Source organism: Mustela nigripes, chromosome 14 (genome assembly GCF_022355385.1).
Source record: "Mustela nigripes isolate SB6536 chromosome 14, MUSNIG.SB6536, whole genome shotgun sequence".
Taxonomy (NCBI): Eukaryota; Metazoa; Chordata; class Mammalia; order Carnivora; family Mustelidae; genus Mustela; species Mustela nigripes.
Genome location: NC_081570.1, coordinates 82,980,083 through 83,000,121, shown reverse-complemented (window position 1 = coordinate 83,000,121; position 20,039 = coordinate 82,980,083). Strand labels below are relative to the sequence as shown.

The 20,039-nt window shown below is 34.7% G+C and overlaps 1 protein-coding gene across 4 annotated transcripts in view; it reads left to right on the top strand.

The window, feature by feature from the left end:
• The window catches only part of DPYD (dihydropyrimidine dehydrogenase), an 833,094-nt gene that overhangs the window by 483,131 nt on the left and 329,924 nt on the right, over positions 1 to 20,039 (top strand). For 3 of the 4 annotated variants that reach the window (XM_059375481.1, XM_059375483.1, XM_059375480.1), the window contains one exon: positions 4,737 to 4,901. The exons of the other annotated variant lie outside the window; for it this stretch is intronic. In XM_059375481.1, coding sequence (XP_059231464.1) covers positions 4,737 to 4,901 — 165 coding nt within the window. The remainder of the gene's footprint in view (positions 1 to 4,736; positions 4,902 to 20,039) is intronic. 4 annotated transcript variants of the gene reach the window in all.

Genomic DNA, 20,039 nt, shown 5'->3' with positions numbered 1-20,039 from the left:
AAAATTCATTAAACAGATTTCTCATTTTACCAATGTGTTTTTGCAGTTCAGGAGTAAAACTTCTTTAAAATTACATATAATTTTAGAATCATATTTTTTCTATTGAGTTTTTAGAATTCATATTTATATAATTATTACAAGTAATTATTAATATTTTTAGAATGATCCTTGCTCCACCACCCCCAGGTCTCCTCTAGCATCCACTCTCCTGAATTATTTTTAATTATTCTCTTACTTTTATTTGGTCACATAAGTACTTTTCACTAAACAGTGTGCTGTGTTGTTTTGTTTTAGGTATCATATTCTATTTATTTTTCCATATCTTGCTCTTTTCACTCAACAAATTCTAAGTTAATCTGTTGTGGTATAGGAGCTGTGGCTCACTCTGAAAATTTTATTTTTTCATTTTCATTGAACTTTTGGGGGACCCAGTTCTTTTCCTAGCCTCTTACCAAGACATCTCTGCAAAGTTTCTTTTTCTGTTCACTGGGGCCATTGTGACTATCTTGATCCAGTGGTAATCATGGAAACACGATAGGGATTTTTTTAGTATAAGAGAGGTCAAGTAACTGAACTTAAACAAGCAAATATAATCAGCCTGTTTACCATTTAAATCTCTTTACTAATGCTGAAAAATCACTAGCATCACTTCAAATGTTAAGAGGTCACTGACGCTCGATTTTATAATGGTACTTAACAATATCACATAAAGCAGAGGTATCACCTAACATTTCCCTGTCTATAAACATCAATTTAAAAAAATATATTGTTAACTCACTGAAGATTAGAACTATGGTAATTCATCTTCTTTGTTATAGAGAATGAACTCACTTGTTCTAAATATTCCAAATATGTTTATTTTGTTATATTAACTCCCTTAAGCAATGCTAATATAATTTAGCTATTAAATATTAAAGCAAAATATTATCTTATAAAATCATGCTCAAATTCTAGTATTCCCAGGTCAAAAGCTTTAGTAAGTTATTGCCCAATTATTGAAGCTCTAACTCTATAATCATATAACCCAGGATAATTGGTTGTATCCATTTTCATTCATCTTCCACTTAATTTAACAATTCTAAGAAGTCTTAAGTCAGTGGAGAAGGTTTTTTTGACAAAGTAGAAAATATGAATGAATTTGGGAAAGAAACCCTAGAATAAAATTTCTATTACTGATTCATCACTGGGTGACAGTCTTGGAATCTGTGCACTTTTGTTGAATTTGGGATATGTTGAATTTTTAAATTGCTAGGATGGCAACAATTGACTCACTGATAGTTGACAAGCTCTACACAGTAGGCATATGTAGTTTGGGCAGTTGTTCAGAATCTTTTTTCTTTGCTTGAGTTGAGGAAAGAGAAAACTGACCTGTTCAGAGAAACACTGCCTGTCATGAATTAACATAAAGGAATAAGCAAGCCCTATTATAAAGTAGATGAAATTTCACCTTGTTTTGCCTTGCACTTCCTGTTTAATCTTTGTTAAAGAGATCATTGATTGAAGGCTTTTTGGGAATTAATTTAAAAAATTTTTTTTTGCCTTAAAAAAAAAAAAAGAGATCATTGAAAATTCTACTTTGGTATATTTAGAATTTAATACCAGATTATGGAAGAGAAAAATAAAACAAACCTAACAATAAAATTACTCCTAAGTCACAGTAAACAAAGGGAAAATCTCTAATGGCAAAATTTTAGGTTTTAAGTTACCACTAAAGTGGGGCATTTTAAGAAAGAAGCATTTGCTTGACTGTACTCCAGTTAAATCTTGTCAATTTATTGACCCTTTGGCTGTTGTGAGTTGTTGACCTAATTGTTATGAGGAGAGTTACTATGAAAAAGCATATGGCTTAGAATTACTGGACCATTGAGATTTTCCTTACTCAGTATAGGTGCAGTTCTTCCACTCTGTCTTCTTTATTTTATGATATTTAAAAAATCCTAAGCATACTGTGGGAAGATGTGAGCCCAGCCTAGTAGGGTGTGGACACAAGAAGCAAATACAGTTGGTTAAGATCCTAATGGATTCATTGGCTAATAAATCCCCTAAGTAGTCATGGACCAGGTTAAGAACTCACATCCACCTGATCTAGAAAAGCCCTAGAGCGGATTATGTTTGATGAGGCAATGATATTTAGATCCTAGAGGTTGGATAACCCAGAAAGTTAGGGTCAGCAATCAGGGAGATCTTAGAAGTTCCAGGGTGATGAAGTTCAAGCATGCTTCCTGTCATTGAGGCTCTGCAGTAGGCTGAGATGGCTGAGATGGGGAGAGGTGGAGTAATGGACAATCGGTGTGAAGCACACTACTTCCAGGATGTAGCTGTATTTGGTAGTAGGGAGCTATTCAGAGAAGAGGTCCCTGAGCTATCAGGGGAACCAAGGAAAATCCCCAGTTCCAGAGTAACAGACTAGTAGGAAAGGATCTAAGCAAAGAACCAATTCCTGAAATTTGAATACAATTCCAATCCCACATGTCTGTTCAGCAACAGAATAAAGCCAGCATAAATCCTGTATAGTTCCCATCCCTCAGGACAAGACCCATTCTAGTGCCTAGAATTTTGCTCTAGGCTTCTTTAAAAAACATTGTTTGAGCACCTACAAAAGGCCAGGCTAGAAGCTGGGCATGTAATAGCAAAGATAATGTCTCTTCTTCCATACCTTACATTCTCATGGAAGGTTCAGACCAGAATATAGACAGTAACAATGCAGGATGTTAAGAATGCCAATTGGGGATGGTATATATTGCTATGATGGCATAAGTCAGAACAACTTATTAAGACTTGATGATGTTGGAGAGATCAGCATGTTTCTCAAGGGACTGAAGTTGAAGCCAAGACCTGAAGAATGGGCGAGAACAGGGATGCTGCCAACATTAATCCATTTCATTCAGTAAACTGGAGGTGTCACTAAATTATATAATGGTAATTTAAAATAGGTGCCCCTTCCTTTGCGGAGCTACTCAGTGCCAAGACTCCTGAGTTGGTGAACTGAAAGAGGACTGTGTCCTCTTTCCTTGGCCAAGTTTTCCTATGCAGAGCACAACCTGTGGCCTAGAATTGATTTATCTACGTGAAGGGCTTTTAGGGTAGGGGGTAAAGCAGAGGGAATGAGGACCTCAAGGCTTAAAAGGTGTGGCTCTTGAAAATTGGAGTATAGAGGAAAACCAGCTTTACTTGTTGCTAGAATGGTCTCCTCTGCCCATGATTGCGAGAGAGTACCGACCTGGGGGAGCTGCACAGAAGCCACCTGCTGGGTTGCAGGGCACATATTGAAGTATTTGCCAAGACAGAAATTTGACCCACCAGGCTTGAGCTTCCTGCAGCGACTCTACTTGTCATTTTACCCATTATAAGATTGTGGAACACTGTTTCACAATAGCAAATCAAAGTAAGGCTGGTGGTGTTGCCCACAATTACAATAGAAGTGGAATGGCTTAATTAGTAAAACATTAACTGGCAGGATTCCTATAAGTAAAAATGTACATATTTAAGGAGGCTTATTGTAACATTTATACCATTTATTTTATAATATACTAATTCGAATGTAAAAGTGAATGTAAATTACCAGAAATTAACATGCAATGTGAAGAAAAGTCCTTTCATCCTCTGCAACTGTAGCATTTGGCAGATTCAGGAATAAATAATCTTTTGTGGCAAGGGTATGCCTTATCAAACATATGCAGATCAGCACTAATTAATGCTAATTAAGGTTTCCTGTCTATCTAGTTGGAAAAACGTCCAAATGTTATGAAATCCAGTTAGTATGCCTATTACGCTAATTGTTTTATATGGGGTGGTTCTTAATTAAAATATGTAAATTGACCTTAATTGCTATATACTAATGGGGGTTCATGTTATCTCACTAAAAGTGACAAGATGGTGAGGAGGGGTACTTAAATGACTAATTCTGATAAATCCTTAACTAAATGACCTTTACTCAAAATTAATTTTAATTGGAAGATGGCTAAAGAAACATTTTTCTTCTTTGTTTCTTTCTAGTTTTTAGTAATGTAAGAATGTTACTCTTCTTTGTTAATACAGCTTTAGAAGCAGTTGTGCATTGTTAATTACACTTAACAAGCAAGTTAATTTGACTGTTTACTGTTTATAGTTATCAGGAAGTTATTGATATCCTCATTTCAGTCTGGGGAGAAGTGAATTCTCATTGAATGTGTATTTATAGTTAGAATCCTATAGGTAAGTTGGCCAACCCAGTTAGTTTGTTAGAGTATGTGTTGAAGTTTGATGAGCTGGTAGTATTAATGTGTAGTCCTTGGCTGATTTACATTGCAATTGCTTTTTAAAAAAATATTTTTTCTTTACAAAACATTAGCTTTTATTGGAGTTAAAAATCTCATTGAAGGTATTTGCATTAAATAGACTGAAATGATATTCTTACATTTTACTTACCAGGTTTTTATTTATTATTTAATTGCAAACAAATTAAAATATGTATGCCCCAAACCAGTGTAAATTAATTTACATATTTTACTTATTTTTTTTTTACTATACTAACCTTGCAAGTACAGGAAGTAATTTAAATAAAACTAACAAATATTTTACTCTTTCATCTGGAAGTAGTTTATGTTCACATGTAATTTAAAATACATTTTTTAAGTCCTTCTGTAAAAATGTGAGAAAGGACTTAGTAAAATATTGTCATATGGAAAAGAGCAAAGAATAAGGATTGTAGTTTTTCTTTGTCAAAAGGAGACCCAATATCTTTACTCTTTTATCAGGACATCGTGACAAATGTTTCACCTAGAATTATTCGGGGGACTACCTCTGGCCCTCTGTATGGCCCTGGACAAAGCTCCTTCCTGAATATTGAGCTCATCAGTGAAAAAACGGCTGCATATTGGTGTCAAAGTGTCACTGAACTAAAAGCTGACTTTCCAGACAATGTAAGTGTGATTTAACGTCTAAAACAAAAGAATTGGCATAAGTTGGTGAATGTTTATTTAAACATCCAATTCATAGGCTTATAAATATTAATGTGTATAATATATTTTATTAAAGAATCTGCCAGTTGCTTTGCTTATGCATAGAAAGATAAAAAAGAAAGAAAAGCTCAAGAACTCATAAAAATCTGCACAATGTGAGGCTTTGTTATAAATGGGTGCCATGCAGATGGAAGAAGTATCTACATAAGCAGGAGGAAGAGAAATGAAATACTCATTTTATTGAGTTGATTTTCACTGGATGTGGCTAGTATTTATGAAGGTGATGACCTTAGGAAGAAATTGCAGACTATAAATCATTTTAAATATAAATCTGAGGCAGAAGCAGAATATCTTCGTATATAGTGTATTTATGTTTTTCCAGTGGGAAATAATTCAAATAATTTTAATACTTTTATACTAAATGAGTCACTATTTTTTTATAAAACCCTTTCTTTAAAAGTACTGTATATAAAGATTACATATATTTCATTTCTTTATGGATTTTTATATGTTGTCAGTAGTTTTTTAACCTATAGATGGTATTTTCTCTTCAATAGATGGTTACAGTTGTTCTTGATGTCATTCATTCATTTTTTTTCTCCCCTCCCCTCACTTCAGTGCACATATGCACACACGTGCATGTGCACACACACACACACACACATACACACATTCCCTCTCTCCATCGTATTTTCTGTCTCAGAGCTGGTGATGAATGGAGGTTGAGGTTTGAGCCATGTGTGTCTTTATTTGTAGAAAAGATTCAAAGACAAATTGGAATGGTTTAAGTATCCTAATGATAAATGTTTTAAAATCTGATGAAAGTCTAATGAAAATTGTTTTCCCACAAACTGGTAAATTAGAAAATCTTACCAAGGGACTTTTGCTATCATACTGTTGTCTAACCCATCAAGTTTTGTTCTTCTTTTTTCTGTTTTAGAAAGTCCTAATTGTTTCAAGGTTTTCCTATATTGAAACAAAATTTAGACACTAAGAATATAATTAATCTTCCTTAAGTCAAACCTTCGGATATGAAGGGAACTATGAAGACCCATATGAAACCTATAGCTTTTGTTCATTAGGAATTTTTCACTTTCTGAAAATGATGTTGCAAATCATCTCTGTGTTCACATAATACAATCAACTCTAATAACAGTTAGGTTGAGCTGTTTGTTTTTTAAAGGACCCAAATTTCGTGGGAAGTTTTTCTCAGAACGACTAGTACAAAAAATGGTCAACCATAAGAAGAATCATACACACACACACACACACGTATATATATATTTATTATATATACACACAATTATTATTGTGTATATTATTATATATACATGCATTACATTATACACATATGTATATATATATTTTATTTTATTATCTATATATCTATACATACTTTTTAAAGGATTTTATTTATTTATTTGTCAGAGAGAGAGAGTGCACAAGTAGGGGGACTGGCAAGGAGAGGATTGAGAGGGAGAAGCAGGCTCCCAGCTGAGCAAGGAGCCCAATGTGGTGATTGATCCAGGGCCCTGGAATCATGACCTGAGCTGAAGGCAAATGCTTAACCAACTGAGCCACCCAGGCATTCCTATAAATAAATTTTTAAAGATGGTCTGCAAGTTTGAGTATTATACCAGGTACTGAACATGCAGTGACATAATACCAATCACAATAAGCTTGAGTTCTTATAAGATTAAATTGTACTTGGTACTGTTATAACTGCCTTATATATTTTAACACTCATTCTTTAAACAATCTTTTTTTTTTTTTAACATTTTATTTATTCACTTGACAGACAGAGATCACAAGTAGGCAGAGAGGCAATCAGAGACAGGAGGAAGCAGGCTCCCCACCGAACAGAGAGCCCGATGTAGGGCTCGATCCCAGGACCTTGGGATCATGACCCGAGCTAAAGGCAGAGGCCCCAACCCACTGAGCCTCCCAGGCGCCCCTCTTTAAACAATCTTATTATTATTACTTACTTATTACTTACTATTACTTTCCCTATTTCACAGAGAGGAAACCAAGAGGAAACAGAGAAGTTAAGTAGCATGCCCAGAGTTACACAGCTAATACAATGTTCCCCACTCATCCACAGTTACAGTTTCTGTGGTTTTAGTTACCAGCAGTCAAGCCATGGTCTGAAAGCAGGTGATCTTCCTTCTGATGTATTGTTTGGAAAGTGAGTAGCTGCTTAAAGCTCTGTCACAGTGCTTATGTCATTCACCTCACTTCATCTCCTCACATAGACACTGTCCTCTCACATCATCACAAAGAGTGAAGACAGTACAATACAGTATTTTGAGAGAGAGAGAAAGATCACATTCTCACAACTTTTACTAGAGTATGCCGTTATAATTGTTCTATTTTATCATTAGTTATTATTGTTAATCTCTTGTAGTGCCTAATTTATAAATTAAATCTTTATCGTCCGTATGTACGTATAGGAAAAAGCACAGATTATTTTTAGAGGGTTTAGTGCTACCCATGGTTTCAAGTAGCCACTGGAGCTCTTTGAACATATTCCCCATGGATCAGATTAGGATTATTATATACAGTGAAACCAGAATTTGAACTTGAAACTTGCTTTTAGCATCTGTGCTCCTTTCTAACGATAGTATTCTCTAATGTACCTACTATAGTGTCATTTCAGGCCTTTAAAATTTCAATATGACTTTTTAATGCAGCATAAGAATAGTATGAAATATAATTTCCCCCAAATATTGCTCCTATAGTGTATCTGAAAAAAAAAAAATTACGTTTTTCCTGGAAGAGAACTCCCACCAATGGCTTAAGTTCTGTCTACCCTGTTCTGGGCAGGAGTGAGATGTTAAATAATGGCCTCCAAGAAATGACAGTAAGTAGACAAGAAAGCTGAGATGAAACCTTCACTTTGTAATTCCACAGCCAGGAAGAAGAGGCACATTTAAATGTTCTTTTCAATTTCCCCGGAAACAATTTTCTTCTCCTATAATGCTTTTTCTTCAGAGGAAACAATGCTTGCATTTCTTGTTTCTAATTCTTTCACCATTTAGATTGTATTCATTATTCTTTTTCTATATTCTTAGAACTAATTTCTAACATTTTATTCCCCATATCAAAGATAACATTTTAAATACAATTAAAATGGCATTCCCATTTGAACCCATGGAAATAATGTGTTGCACCTAGATATTGCCATGCTGAGAGTAGAATATCCCCCACTGTTTTGGAATTACTCTGATGCCAAACCCAATGAGCTGAATGAAAGAAGGTGACCCTTCATTTTCCAAGTTTAATTATCACTCTCACTGGAGTTTTCCCACATCATTCTCAAGTGCGTGGCTGCCACCTTTAATGACAGGGATCAGATAATTCAACCCACTGTGGCAGCTTCTAAGCAAGGGCTAACTTTTGAAAAAGAAATTATTCTGGAGGTTGTGGAGAAGGGATGTAGGTCAGCTGATATCAGCAGCTAGTATCTCTCTTTCCAGAGAGAACAGGCACCAGTTGACCATGAACTTGAGGACACAGCTGGAAGAACATCTTGAATATAAAGAGATCCTGAAATATATTGTAAGGGCTTGTTTCTTAACTATCACAGAGTTCCACCAAAGCCTACACTTATATTAGACTTCTGCCCAGCTTTCAAGGTTTCCTTTTATTTATCTGTGAATTAAATTTGGCACACTGATCATTGTAGTGACAATTATTACTAAGAGGTTTTTTTTTTTTTGTTCCTAAGCTGAGATTTTGCAATGCTTATTATGAAATGTACTGTATAATTAGGGCTTACAGAAATCAATTTTAAGTGAATCCTTTCATTCTCACTGCAAAAGCCTTAGAAGCCATATATTTTAGACTTTGAAAAAAATTTTTACCAAAAAAAAAAAAAATGCTGCATTTTGTCTGAATGCACTGAATTAGCAAACAAAGACTGACATTTTCTATCATTTGTGGCAGCTAAAGTAAGAGTTAGGCAAAAGATAGGGATTCAGCAGTAAATTAGCTGGTGAAGATAGAAAAGGGAGTGATGGCTTTGTTAGAGAAATTAATAAAGGAAGAACAATTGATATGTAAATATACTTCTATTACAATACACCTCATTCTGCTGAAACCCTTTCTCAGTTCATTACTGGGAAATCAGCATTATGCACATTAAGTTCAAAATTATTCCAAAGAAGTTGTTCTTCATCAGCATTTCTGAAAGCACTTTCTTGACCAATAGCCTCTAAATACAGAGTTCTTAACTCTCCATGTGTGCGTGTGTGCCATGGGCTCCGTATACACCCTTGTGAAACCTAAAGGCTTTTCTTCAGAATGTTTTTGAATGTGTAAAACTCAATTTGGTAGTTTGCAAAGGATTCCCATTGTCATAAAATAGAATGCTCAACTCATTTTAAAGAATACCTTATAGTAATGCATGTTCCTCTTTAATAAGTCACTAGAAATTCAGCCTGGTGGCAGATCTAATAATTATTAGATTACTAATAGTTATTAGGGTACTGTAATTTTGACATATAATGGTGACTGTCAGTGACATGGTGAGATATCTGTGACGATTGTGTGATTTTCCATGGCTTCTATCAGTGCAAAGTTAGAGGTATTGATAGCGCTACTGCGGTTTGTTGTATACAGGAGGAAATGCTAAATTTCAGCAGAATTTAGTGAAAATAAAGGTCTAAGTTTTTCCCATCCAAATTCATGAATTTCCTGCATTCTATCAAGAATTCTATGTACCTCAGATAAAGAACATTATCCAGTGGTTCTCAGTTCTGGGTGCATATTGGGAAGCTTCAGAAAAGGTATTTATGGTTAGACCCTGTTCTAGTTCAGTCATTTCAGAAATTCTGGCATGGATACAATGAGTATAACTCTGTGTATGTGTGTGCATGGTTGGTATGTGTGTGTAGGTGGTGCATGTGTATATTTTTTTAAGATTTTATTTGTTTATTTGACAGACATAGATCATAAGTAGACAGAGAGGCAGGCAGAGAGAGAGAGAGAGAGGGAAGCAGGCTCCCTGCTGAGCAGAGAGCCAGATGTGGGACTCGATCCCAGGACCCTGAGATCATGACCCGAGCCGAAGGCAGCGGCCTAACCCACTGAGCCACCTAGGTGCCCACGTGTGTGTATTTTGTACAAAGTTCGTCGATTAATTTTACTGTGTATAAAACTAGCATCATTCATAACCCTTGACATATATCATTAAATATTTATTAAAGTCCTGTATCAGTGAGAGCCGTTTATAGGTGCTAGGAACCGTGGGCTTCATATATCTGTGAAGCAGAGTTTTTCCTCAGTTTCTCGATGAGGAAACTGACTTTTCAAAACATGGCATTGCACAGGGCACTGTGTCACACAGCTAGTAAGTGAACTCACTGGAACTGAAAATCTTCCCCTTACACCTTAAAGAGGTATTTAACTTGGCTCTAAGGAACCTGCAGAATTAGGAGTAATGTTATTTCAGTTCCCTTGCCCACCCACTCAGATGGGTCAATTATATTGAGCTCTCTTAACCACAGACTTTCAAAGAGAAAATAAAATCTTTTTTATTGGACAAAGAAAGAAGTCTGTCATCAGCCAACCATTATTTTGTCATTAGTCCCAGCACGGGACATTTTATAGCTCAATATATACTGCTTTGCAGGGATGTAGCTGACTTTAGAAAACAAGGTCAGTGACTCAATGTGGACCTTGGTTTGAACTGTTACCTGGTCCCATCTTAAGTTCTGTATTTGAAAATAGGGAGTCAAGAGATTCAGTTGGATCTATGGATCCCCTAAGCAAGGAAGATGCTCACTGCTTATTCAATCGATGTTCATCACCCCGTAACTCCTGCAGTCTTCCTATGGCACCATGAAGCCTGACTCAGCAGGAGCAGGCTTTCTTTTCTTTGGATTATTCATAATTAAGTCTTACTCATTAGAAATAAGGGGATTTGGGGGCACCTGGGTGGCTCAGTCATTAAGTGGCTGCCTTCAGATCAGGTCATGATCCCAGGGCCCTGGGATCAAGCCCCGCATCAGACTCCCTGCTCCACGGGGAGCCTGCTTCTCCCTCTCCCACTCCCCCTGCTTTTTCCCTCTCTCACTGTGTCTCTCTCTGTCAATAAAATGAATAAAATCTTAAAAAAAAAAAAAAAGAAGGGGATTTTGTTACCCCCCTCTCAATCTATTTAGAAAAATAAAATTTAGTAACAGATAACACTATAATATATATGTTGTCAGGCCAACAATGACCCATACAGAGTTGTTATTTTTGCTTTCTTTTTTTTTTTTTTTAATTAAACCATTGCTTTCTTATCACAGACCTTATAAACCATAAAAATGACCTTGGCCCTTTCCCCCTCATATCCTGAAGAGGATATTCACCAACAGAAATGTAAGCATCCCTGCACTGGAGCAATTCCTTCTTTGCTCCCTCTGGAATTTTTAAGCTTCTCAAGCTCTATTTCTGTCAATTTCTACACATTCCCATGTTGATTTATTTTAAATAAATTAGGAAACCGCTAGAGCAGCTATTGAAGGGAAGGTTAGTATATCCCTAGGAAACTCCTTCCTTCTTTCCACCATGAATTCTAGAGGACATAGATACTTCCCAACTTCCCTTCTTTGCTAAAATCCAGAACAGTTATCTGATGACGTTACTTTAATGATTTTTTTAAAAAAAGATATATCTAGTCAACAAGAAAAATAAAAATGAATCATAATAGTAATGGAAATTTTAAGTTAGGGTGGATGGAGGTAAACTAATCCATATCCAGTTACCCTAATACATACCTATTTTCATTTTCCTAGATGAAAGAGTCAAAAGCTAAAAGCATAAGTTTTAAGTCAGAATGGATTTGAATTTCAGCTTGTCTTCTGACTTGCTATTTATTGGCACTCTCAACCTCAACTTCCTCATTTGTGCAATAACAATAACTATTCTTAGAGGTTGTACAAATTAAATGAGATATTATTTATAATATGTTTGGCACATTGCAGTTATTCACCACTATAAATTACTTTGCATAGGATACCTTTATGCATTTAGCTTTTATTCCTACTTAATATAATAATTGGTTTCATAAAATATTCTGAAAGAGGGATTTGGTAGGTCAAAGGTAACTGCATATTTATAGTTCTTGAAGTATATTGGCAGTTGTTTTCAAAGGATTTTTCAACAATTCATATAAAAGTCACTATTATAGAAATAACTACCAACTAAAAAATTTAAAACTCGCTCACTAAATATGCTTTTTAATGACTCTTCTGAACTTGAGTTTATTATATGTCATATAGAATATAAAGTATGATTCTTTGCTCAGTGTTGTATTCATTATACTTCTGTGCTTTAATATCATTCATTCTTTTGACTTAGTTACCAATTAAAACAAGACTTAAATAAGGAGGTATTTTCTGAGCATCAGCATAGAAACAAAGAAAATTTAAAATGTGTTTAGTTCTACAAAGCAAGAGTAGCCAAAATAAACCAGAATACATAATGTAGCTCATAGATCTCTGATTCATTTCTGGCTCCATGTAGCCAAGTTGTTTTTTTGTTTGTTTGTTTTGTGTTTGTTTTTGAGATAAAATATTCCTAGTTCCTTAAAAGAAAACATTAACTACAGTTTAGATGGAGTAATAGGCACTAGATTTACCATTCCAACTGAGACAGCAACATAAAAGAAAACTTATAAAATATATGAAACAACAGTTTTTAAGATCTGGAATATCAGTCAATAAAGATAGTAGTCACTGAGAGATAGAAAACTAAGGAACTGAGCTCTACCTTTGCTCAAGAAGGTTTCCAGGCCACATTGCAAGGACCAGAACCCAGGTATCTCTCTGAGTTGAGACAGAAATCTCCAGAAAGACCAAGGTGGTTAGGATTCACAAGAGAGAACACCAGAAAGCAGAGAGCTACATACAGAGAACTCTTCAGAGCCCTGCAGAATGTCTCTTTTGAGTATTCAGCAGTATGCAGATTAGCTCATGCAAGTGAGTGAATTAGGGGGGACTATAGAAAGAACTTTCTGAATGGATTAGAGGGACAAATAGTCAGTTCTCAAATGCATCTGGGAATAATGACTCTTCCTGCTAGCCAGACTAGAAAACCCTGTGATTCAAAATTAGCCATAGGCTGAGGAGCACTGCTTTAGTCATGCCCAACAAACTTTAAAGCAAGACCTGAAAGGATCAAAATATCTCCAAGTAACTTGACTGAAGCTCAGAATAAAATTAAAGGATATAGGAATACAAAATATCTAGGACAAAATAAGATAAATTTCACAGTGTTTGGTATTCAATTAAAAATTACCTATCAATGGGGCACCTGGGTGGCTCAGTGGGTTAAGCCTCTGCCTTTGGCTCAGGTCATGATCTCATGGGTCCTGGGATTGAGCCCCCCATGGGCCTCTCTGCACAGCAGGGAGCCTGCTTCCTCCTCTCTTTCTGCCTGCCTCTCTGCCTACTTGTGATCTCTGTCTGTCAAATAAATAAATAAAATCTTTTTTAAAAATTACCTATCAGAGAGGGAGATAAACCATGAAAGTCTCTTAACTGTGGGAAACAAACTGAGGGTTGCTGGAGGGAAGGTAAGTTGGGGGATGGGGTAATGAGGTGATGGGCATTAAGAAGGGCACATTACGTGATGAGCACTGGGTGTTATACACGACTGATGAATTGTTGATACTACATCTGAGACTAATGATGTGTTGGTTAATTGAATTTAAATTTAAAAAAATTACCAATCATGTAAGAAAGTAGGAAAATACAACCCCAAATAAGAAGAAAATCAATGAAAAATGTGCCAGAACTGATGGGATGTTAAAATTAGCATGCAAATGTATTAAAGTATCATTACAACTATATTCCATGTGTTCAAAAACTAAGTTAAGAGAAGGAACATAGATAAAAAACAAACAAACCCCCACTAAACCAGACTTCTAAAATGAAAACTACAATGAATAAGATGAAAAATACACTGGTAGCTATTAACAGCATGTTAGGCACTGCAGAAAAAATGATTAGTCAACTTGAAAATGTAGCAATAAAAACTAAAGTAGAATGCATGCAGGGGTGGGGGGGTGTTGGGGAGTGGGGAGTAAACATACTGTTAGTGAGCTAGGGACAACTTCAAGTGGCCTCATATGTACTGGAATTTTCAAAGTTTGAAGAAAATAATGGCCCCAGTTTTCCCAGTTTTACATAAAGCTACAAGCCTTCCCACTTGACAAACAAACAAACAAGAAACTTGAGTTCCAGGTATAAGGAGCATGAAGAAAATTACACCAAGGAGAATATCATAATCAAATTAATCAAATCAGTGACAAAGAGAAAATTTTAAAAGTGAAGACAGAAAGCATGTTCCATATGGAAGAATAAATATAAAGGTTATTGTTTTGATTTGTTGTCAGAAACAACACAAGCTAGAAGACAACTTTCAAGTGCTGAAGGAAAAAAATGACAACTGTTCATCTAGATTTCAAAATTCAACAACATATCTTTCAAAAATCAGATGAAGGGAGCCTGGGTGGCTCAGTTGGTTGAGTGGCTGCCTTTGGCTCAGGTCATAATCCCAGAGTCCCAGGACTGAGTCCCACATCGGGCTCCCAGCTCCAAGAGGAGTCTGCTTCTCCCTCTGACCTTTTTCCCTCTCATGCACTCTCTTGCTCTTCTCTCTCTCTCTCTCTCTCTCAAATAAATAAATAATCTTAAAAAAAATACAGATGAAATGCATTCTTTTTCAACCACAAGAAGACTAAAAGAATTCATCACTGAGGGATTGACACCACAGGAAATATTTTTTTAAATGTTTTAGGTAGAAAGTAAAATGATGCTAGGTTGAAATGTGGACCTACACAAAGGAATAAAAACTGCCAGAATTTGTAACTATAAACAATTTAATTCATGTTAGAAGAGAATTGGTTGCTTAAACGAAAATATAAAACAGTCTGTGGTTTATAAAATATATTAAGGTAAAATATATGATAATCGTACAAAAGTTGTGAGGAAGAAATGAAAGTATACTACTGTAAGCTTCTAACTCCTTATGTAAACTTTTTTTTATCACTTGGAGATAGACTGGTGACTTCAAGATGTATGCTCTGAACTCTAAATAACCAATAAAGTAATGCAGGAGAATTATGTTAAAAAGCTAACAATAGCTAAAAGGCTAAAAACAACGTTAGAGATATAAAATAGAATCATACAGAGTACCAAAAGAAGGCAGAATAAGAGAGAAGGCCTATAAAAAAGAGACAATGCAGATAGAAAACCTATAGTAAGGTGATAGAGTTAAACCTAACTATATGAATAATCACATTAAATGTAAGTGGTCTAAACATCCCCCATTAAAAGGCAGAGATTTTCAGATTGGATGGAAAAGCATGACTCAACTATATGTACTGCTTACCAATAAAATAAAATAAAATAAAATAAAATTTAAATATGAAGACACAAATAGAAAATTGAATCAATGGAAAGATATATCATTATAACTCTAATAAAAAAATCTTGTAAAATTAATAGCAGACAAAATAGATATCAAAGCAAAGATTATTACCAGGGACAAAAAGAATCATTTTATAATGATGAAATGGTCAGTCCATCCAGAAATGATAACAGTCCTAAGGTTTATGCACTTAGTAACAAGATTTTATGCTACATGAAGCAAAAACTGCTAGAACAGGAAGGAACAATAGAAAAACTCAAAATAACTGTTGATCCTAATACCTACCAGTAAATAATTAATAAAACAATGGAGTGAGGTTATTCAGAATTTGAAAAATGATGTCGACTTATCTAATTGACATTTATTGGACATGTCACCCATAGCAACAGAATACACAGTTTTTGCAAATACATCCATACCATTTACTAAAATAAGCTATATTCTGTGCAATAAAAGAAGTGTTAATAATTTTAAAAAGTTCAGTTCATCTAAGGTATGTATTCTGACCACAACAGGGATGTATTTGGAAAATCCCCAGAATATTTAAAAAATAAATAATACATCTAAATTACCTTTGAATAAAGGGAAAAAGCTTAAGAGAGATTGAAATTATTTTGAATTGAATAAAAATTAAAGTATTGAATATTAAAATTTTTGGTATGTCATAAAAACATTACAAGTAGGGAAATTTATTACATCAAACACATATAATCAGAAGTGAAGAAAGTTCTCAAATTAATTATTGCAACTTCCATCTCTACATACTAGAAAAAGAAGAACAAACTAAACTCAAAGTAAATAAAATAAGGATATAATGAAGATCAGTGGAGGAAATTGATAAGATAGCAAGAAAAACAATAGAGAATATCAAGGAGAGTAAAGCTTTGCAAAAGTCATTGCAAGAATAACTGTGATTGATAAAACAGCCAGATTGATGAAGGTAAAAGGAGAGAAGAAACACAAATTATCAGTATAAGAAATGAGAGAAGTAGCACCGCTGCAGGTTCTATGCATATTAGAAGAAAAACTATAGAATATTATCAATAATTTTATGCAAATAAACTGGTTCATGAAAGACAGAAATTATTAAAGCTTAGTCAAGAAACAATAGATAATATTAAAGAAATTGAATTTATAGTTCCAAACATTTCTAGGAAGAAAACTGCAGGCCCAGATGGCTTCATGGGTAGATTCTACCAACAATTTATGAAAAAATAATGCCAATTCTACAACTCATTCAGAAAAGTAAAACAGAGGAAATCCTTCCCAACTAAATCTTTGGTACCAACACCCTAGTATCATAACTTGACAAAGACAGGACAGGAAAAGTATAGACTATTATCCTTCTTGAACATAGATGAAAAAGTTCTAAACAAATTTTAACAAATATAATCCAATTAATATATAAAGATTATTAATATATTATGACCAAATGACGTCTGTCCCAAGAATTCCAAGTAGGTTTAACATTTCAGACTATTGTAATTCACAGAAATGACAAACTAAATAAAAGCAACAATGACAACAACAATATAAATTTTATAATTATCTCCATAAACCAAACAAAAAAAAATTTAAGAAATCTAAAAATCTGTTTCTAATTTAAAAGAAGTTTCACCAAACTAAGAATAGAAGGGAAATTCCTTAACTTAGTGGAAAGCATTAAAAACAAATAAAAAAACCAAACCAAAGGTAATATCACAGTTGATGGTGAAAGACTGAACATTTCTTTCTAAGAGAAATAAGGGTATCCGCTCTCACCGCTACTATTCTGCATTGTGCTAAAGTTTCTGTTCTGTTAAATAAGAGAATGACAATAATAACAAAAAAAGACATGCAGATTTCAAAGGAAGAAGTAAAACTGTTTTTCATTCACAGATGACATGATTGTTTATGTAGAAAATGTGATTAAATGTACCAGTAAAACCACTTTATTTACAAAAGCAGGCAACAAGCTTACAGGCTGTTGTTTTTGGATTTGATTTTTTTAAAAGAAAGATTTTATTTATCTATTTGACAGAGAGAAAGAGAGAGAGGGAGAGAACAAGCAGGGGGTGTGGCAGGCAGAGGGAGAAGCAGACTCCCTGATAAGCAGGGAGCCCAACATGGGGTTCAGTCCCAAGACCGTGGAATCATGACTTGAGCCAAAGGCAGACGCCTAACTGACTGAGCTACTCATGTGCCCTCAGATTTGATTTTTTAAAAAATATTGCATTAAAATCGTGTTTATCTTCATTAACAAGTTTTTTTGTACTCTCTTAAATTTTTACCCCAGGAGAATGCCTAACTCACCTCATCCTAGACATGGCCTGTTAAAATACTACTTTAAATAATAAATGAGTTTATTGGCAAAGTTACAAGATCTATGATCAATTTATAAAAATCAATCAAACCTTTTTTTAAAGTTTTTTTAAATTTATCAGATAGAGATCACAAGTAGGCAGAGAGGCCAGCAGAGAGAGGGGGGAAGCAGGCTCTCTGCTGAGCAGAGAGCCCCATGTGAGGCTCAATCCCAGGACCCTGGGATCATGACCTGAGCTGAAGGCAGAGGCTTTAACCCACTGAGCCACCCAGACACCCCCAATCAAACTTTTTATATGATAGCAATAGACAATTGGAAACTAAAATAAATATATTAATATATCAATATTAATATATCAATAACTAAGATAAATATATTAATATATCAAAATATAAAATAAATATACTAATATTAATATATCAATATCCCCATGAAATACGGATAAATCTGACAAAGATGTGAAAGACATGAACTCTGAAAACTACAAAATATTGCTGATAGAAATCAAAGATGACCTGAATAAATGGGAGGCTATACTGTGTTCAATGATTGGAAGAGTTCGTATTGTTAAGATGTCAAGTATCCCCATACTGATGTAAAGATAAAATGCAATCCTAATCAAAATGTTAGCTTGAGGGGCGCCTGGGTGGCTCAGTGGGTTAAAGCCTCTGCCTTTGGCTCTGGTCATGATCCCAGGGTCCTGGGATTGAGCCCCATATCTGGCTCTCTGCTCAGTGGGGAGCCTGCTTCATCCTCTCTCTCTGCCTGCCTCTCTGCCTACTTGTGATCTCTGTCTGTCAAATACATAAATAAAAATCTTTAAAAAAAAATGTTAGCTTGATTTTTTTTGGTGGGATTTCACAAGCTGATTTTGAAATTCCTATGGAATTTATAATAGCCAAAACCATTTAAAAAGAACCAATTTGGAAGTCTAAAAATCTCTCTTTTCAAGACTTATTTTAAAACTACAGGAATCAAGATAGGGTGATACTGGCATAAAAATAAATATACAAATAGACTAATAGAGAATAAGAAGCCCCAGAACAACTCACACATTAGTTGTATGAGTAACTGATTTTTGGCTATGCTGCAAAAAGGAAATCCAGTGTACAAATTACAGTCTTTTCAACAAATGATGCTGGTAAAATTGGGTATCCGTATTCAAAAAAAGTATATGTTGACTCATATCTGGCATGATGTATAAAAATTAATTCAAAGTACTCATAGACCTAAACAATAAACCTAACACTATAAAACTTCATAAAGAAAATATCAGAGAGGGGCGCCTGGGTGGCTCAGTGGTTTGGGCTGCTGCCCTCGGGTCATGATCTCAGGGTCCTGGGATCGAGCCCCCGGCCTACTTGTGATCTCTGTCTGTCAAATAAATAAATAAAATCTTTAAAAAAAAAAAAATCAGAGAAAGTTCTTGTCACCCTAGGTTAGGCAAACATTTCTTAGATGTGTACCAAAAGCACAGTGCTTCAAAGAAAAAAAAAAAGAGACATGATTAGAATGTTTTGCTCTTCTAAACCTATTGTTAAGAAAGTGAAAATATAAACCAGAATAGAAGAAGATACATCATATATTTGATGAAGGACTTATATCCAGAATATTTTTTAGTCCAGAATATTTAAAGAACTTTCAAAACCCATAGTAAGAAAGGAAATAATCCTCCTCACTTTGAGCAAAAATATTTGAGCAGATACTTCACCAAGGCAGATTAGGAATGATAAATACGCAAATAAAAATGTGTTCAACATCATTAGTCATTATAAAAAAGCAAATTAAAACAACAGTGAAATATACACCTATTAGAATGTCTAATTTTTTTTTTTTTTTAATTTGACAGAGAGAGATCACAAGTAGGTAGAGAAGCAAGCAGAGTGAGAGGGGGGAAGCAGGCTCCCTGCTGAGCAGAGAGCCCGATGTGGGGCTCGATCCCAGGACCCTGGGATCAAGACCTGAGCTGAAGGCAGAGGCTTTAGCCCACTGAGCCACCCAGGCACCCCAGAATGTCTAAAATTTAATGTTAGCTAGGATATATGCAGCTACAAGACTCCTATACGTGGGGCATGATAAACACGTTAATCATCTTGATTGTGATGGTTTCAAAGTAAATACACCTGCTTTAAATATGTACAATTTATTTTGTTATACGTTATAACATATAAAGAATTGTACATATATAACATAAGCAATTTATGTATACATAACATATGGAATTATATATAGTTTATATAACATACTACATATAACATACATAGAATATGTATATCATATGTAAAGTTATATGCCAATAAATCTGTTTAAAAATAGGTTAAATTTAAAATTATAATGCCACTTTTCATGGATTGTTTCCTGGTAATTAATTCTGA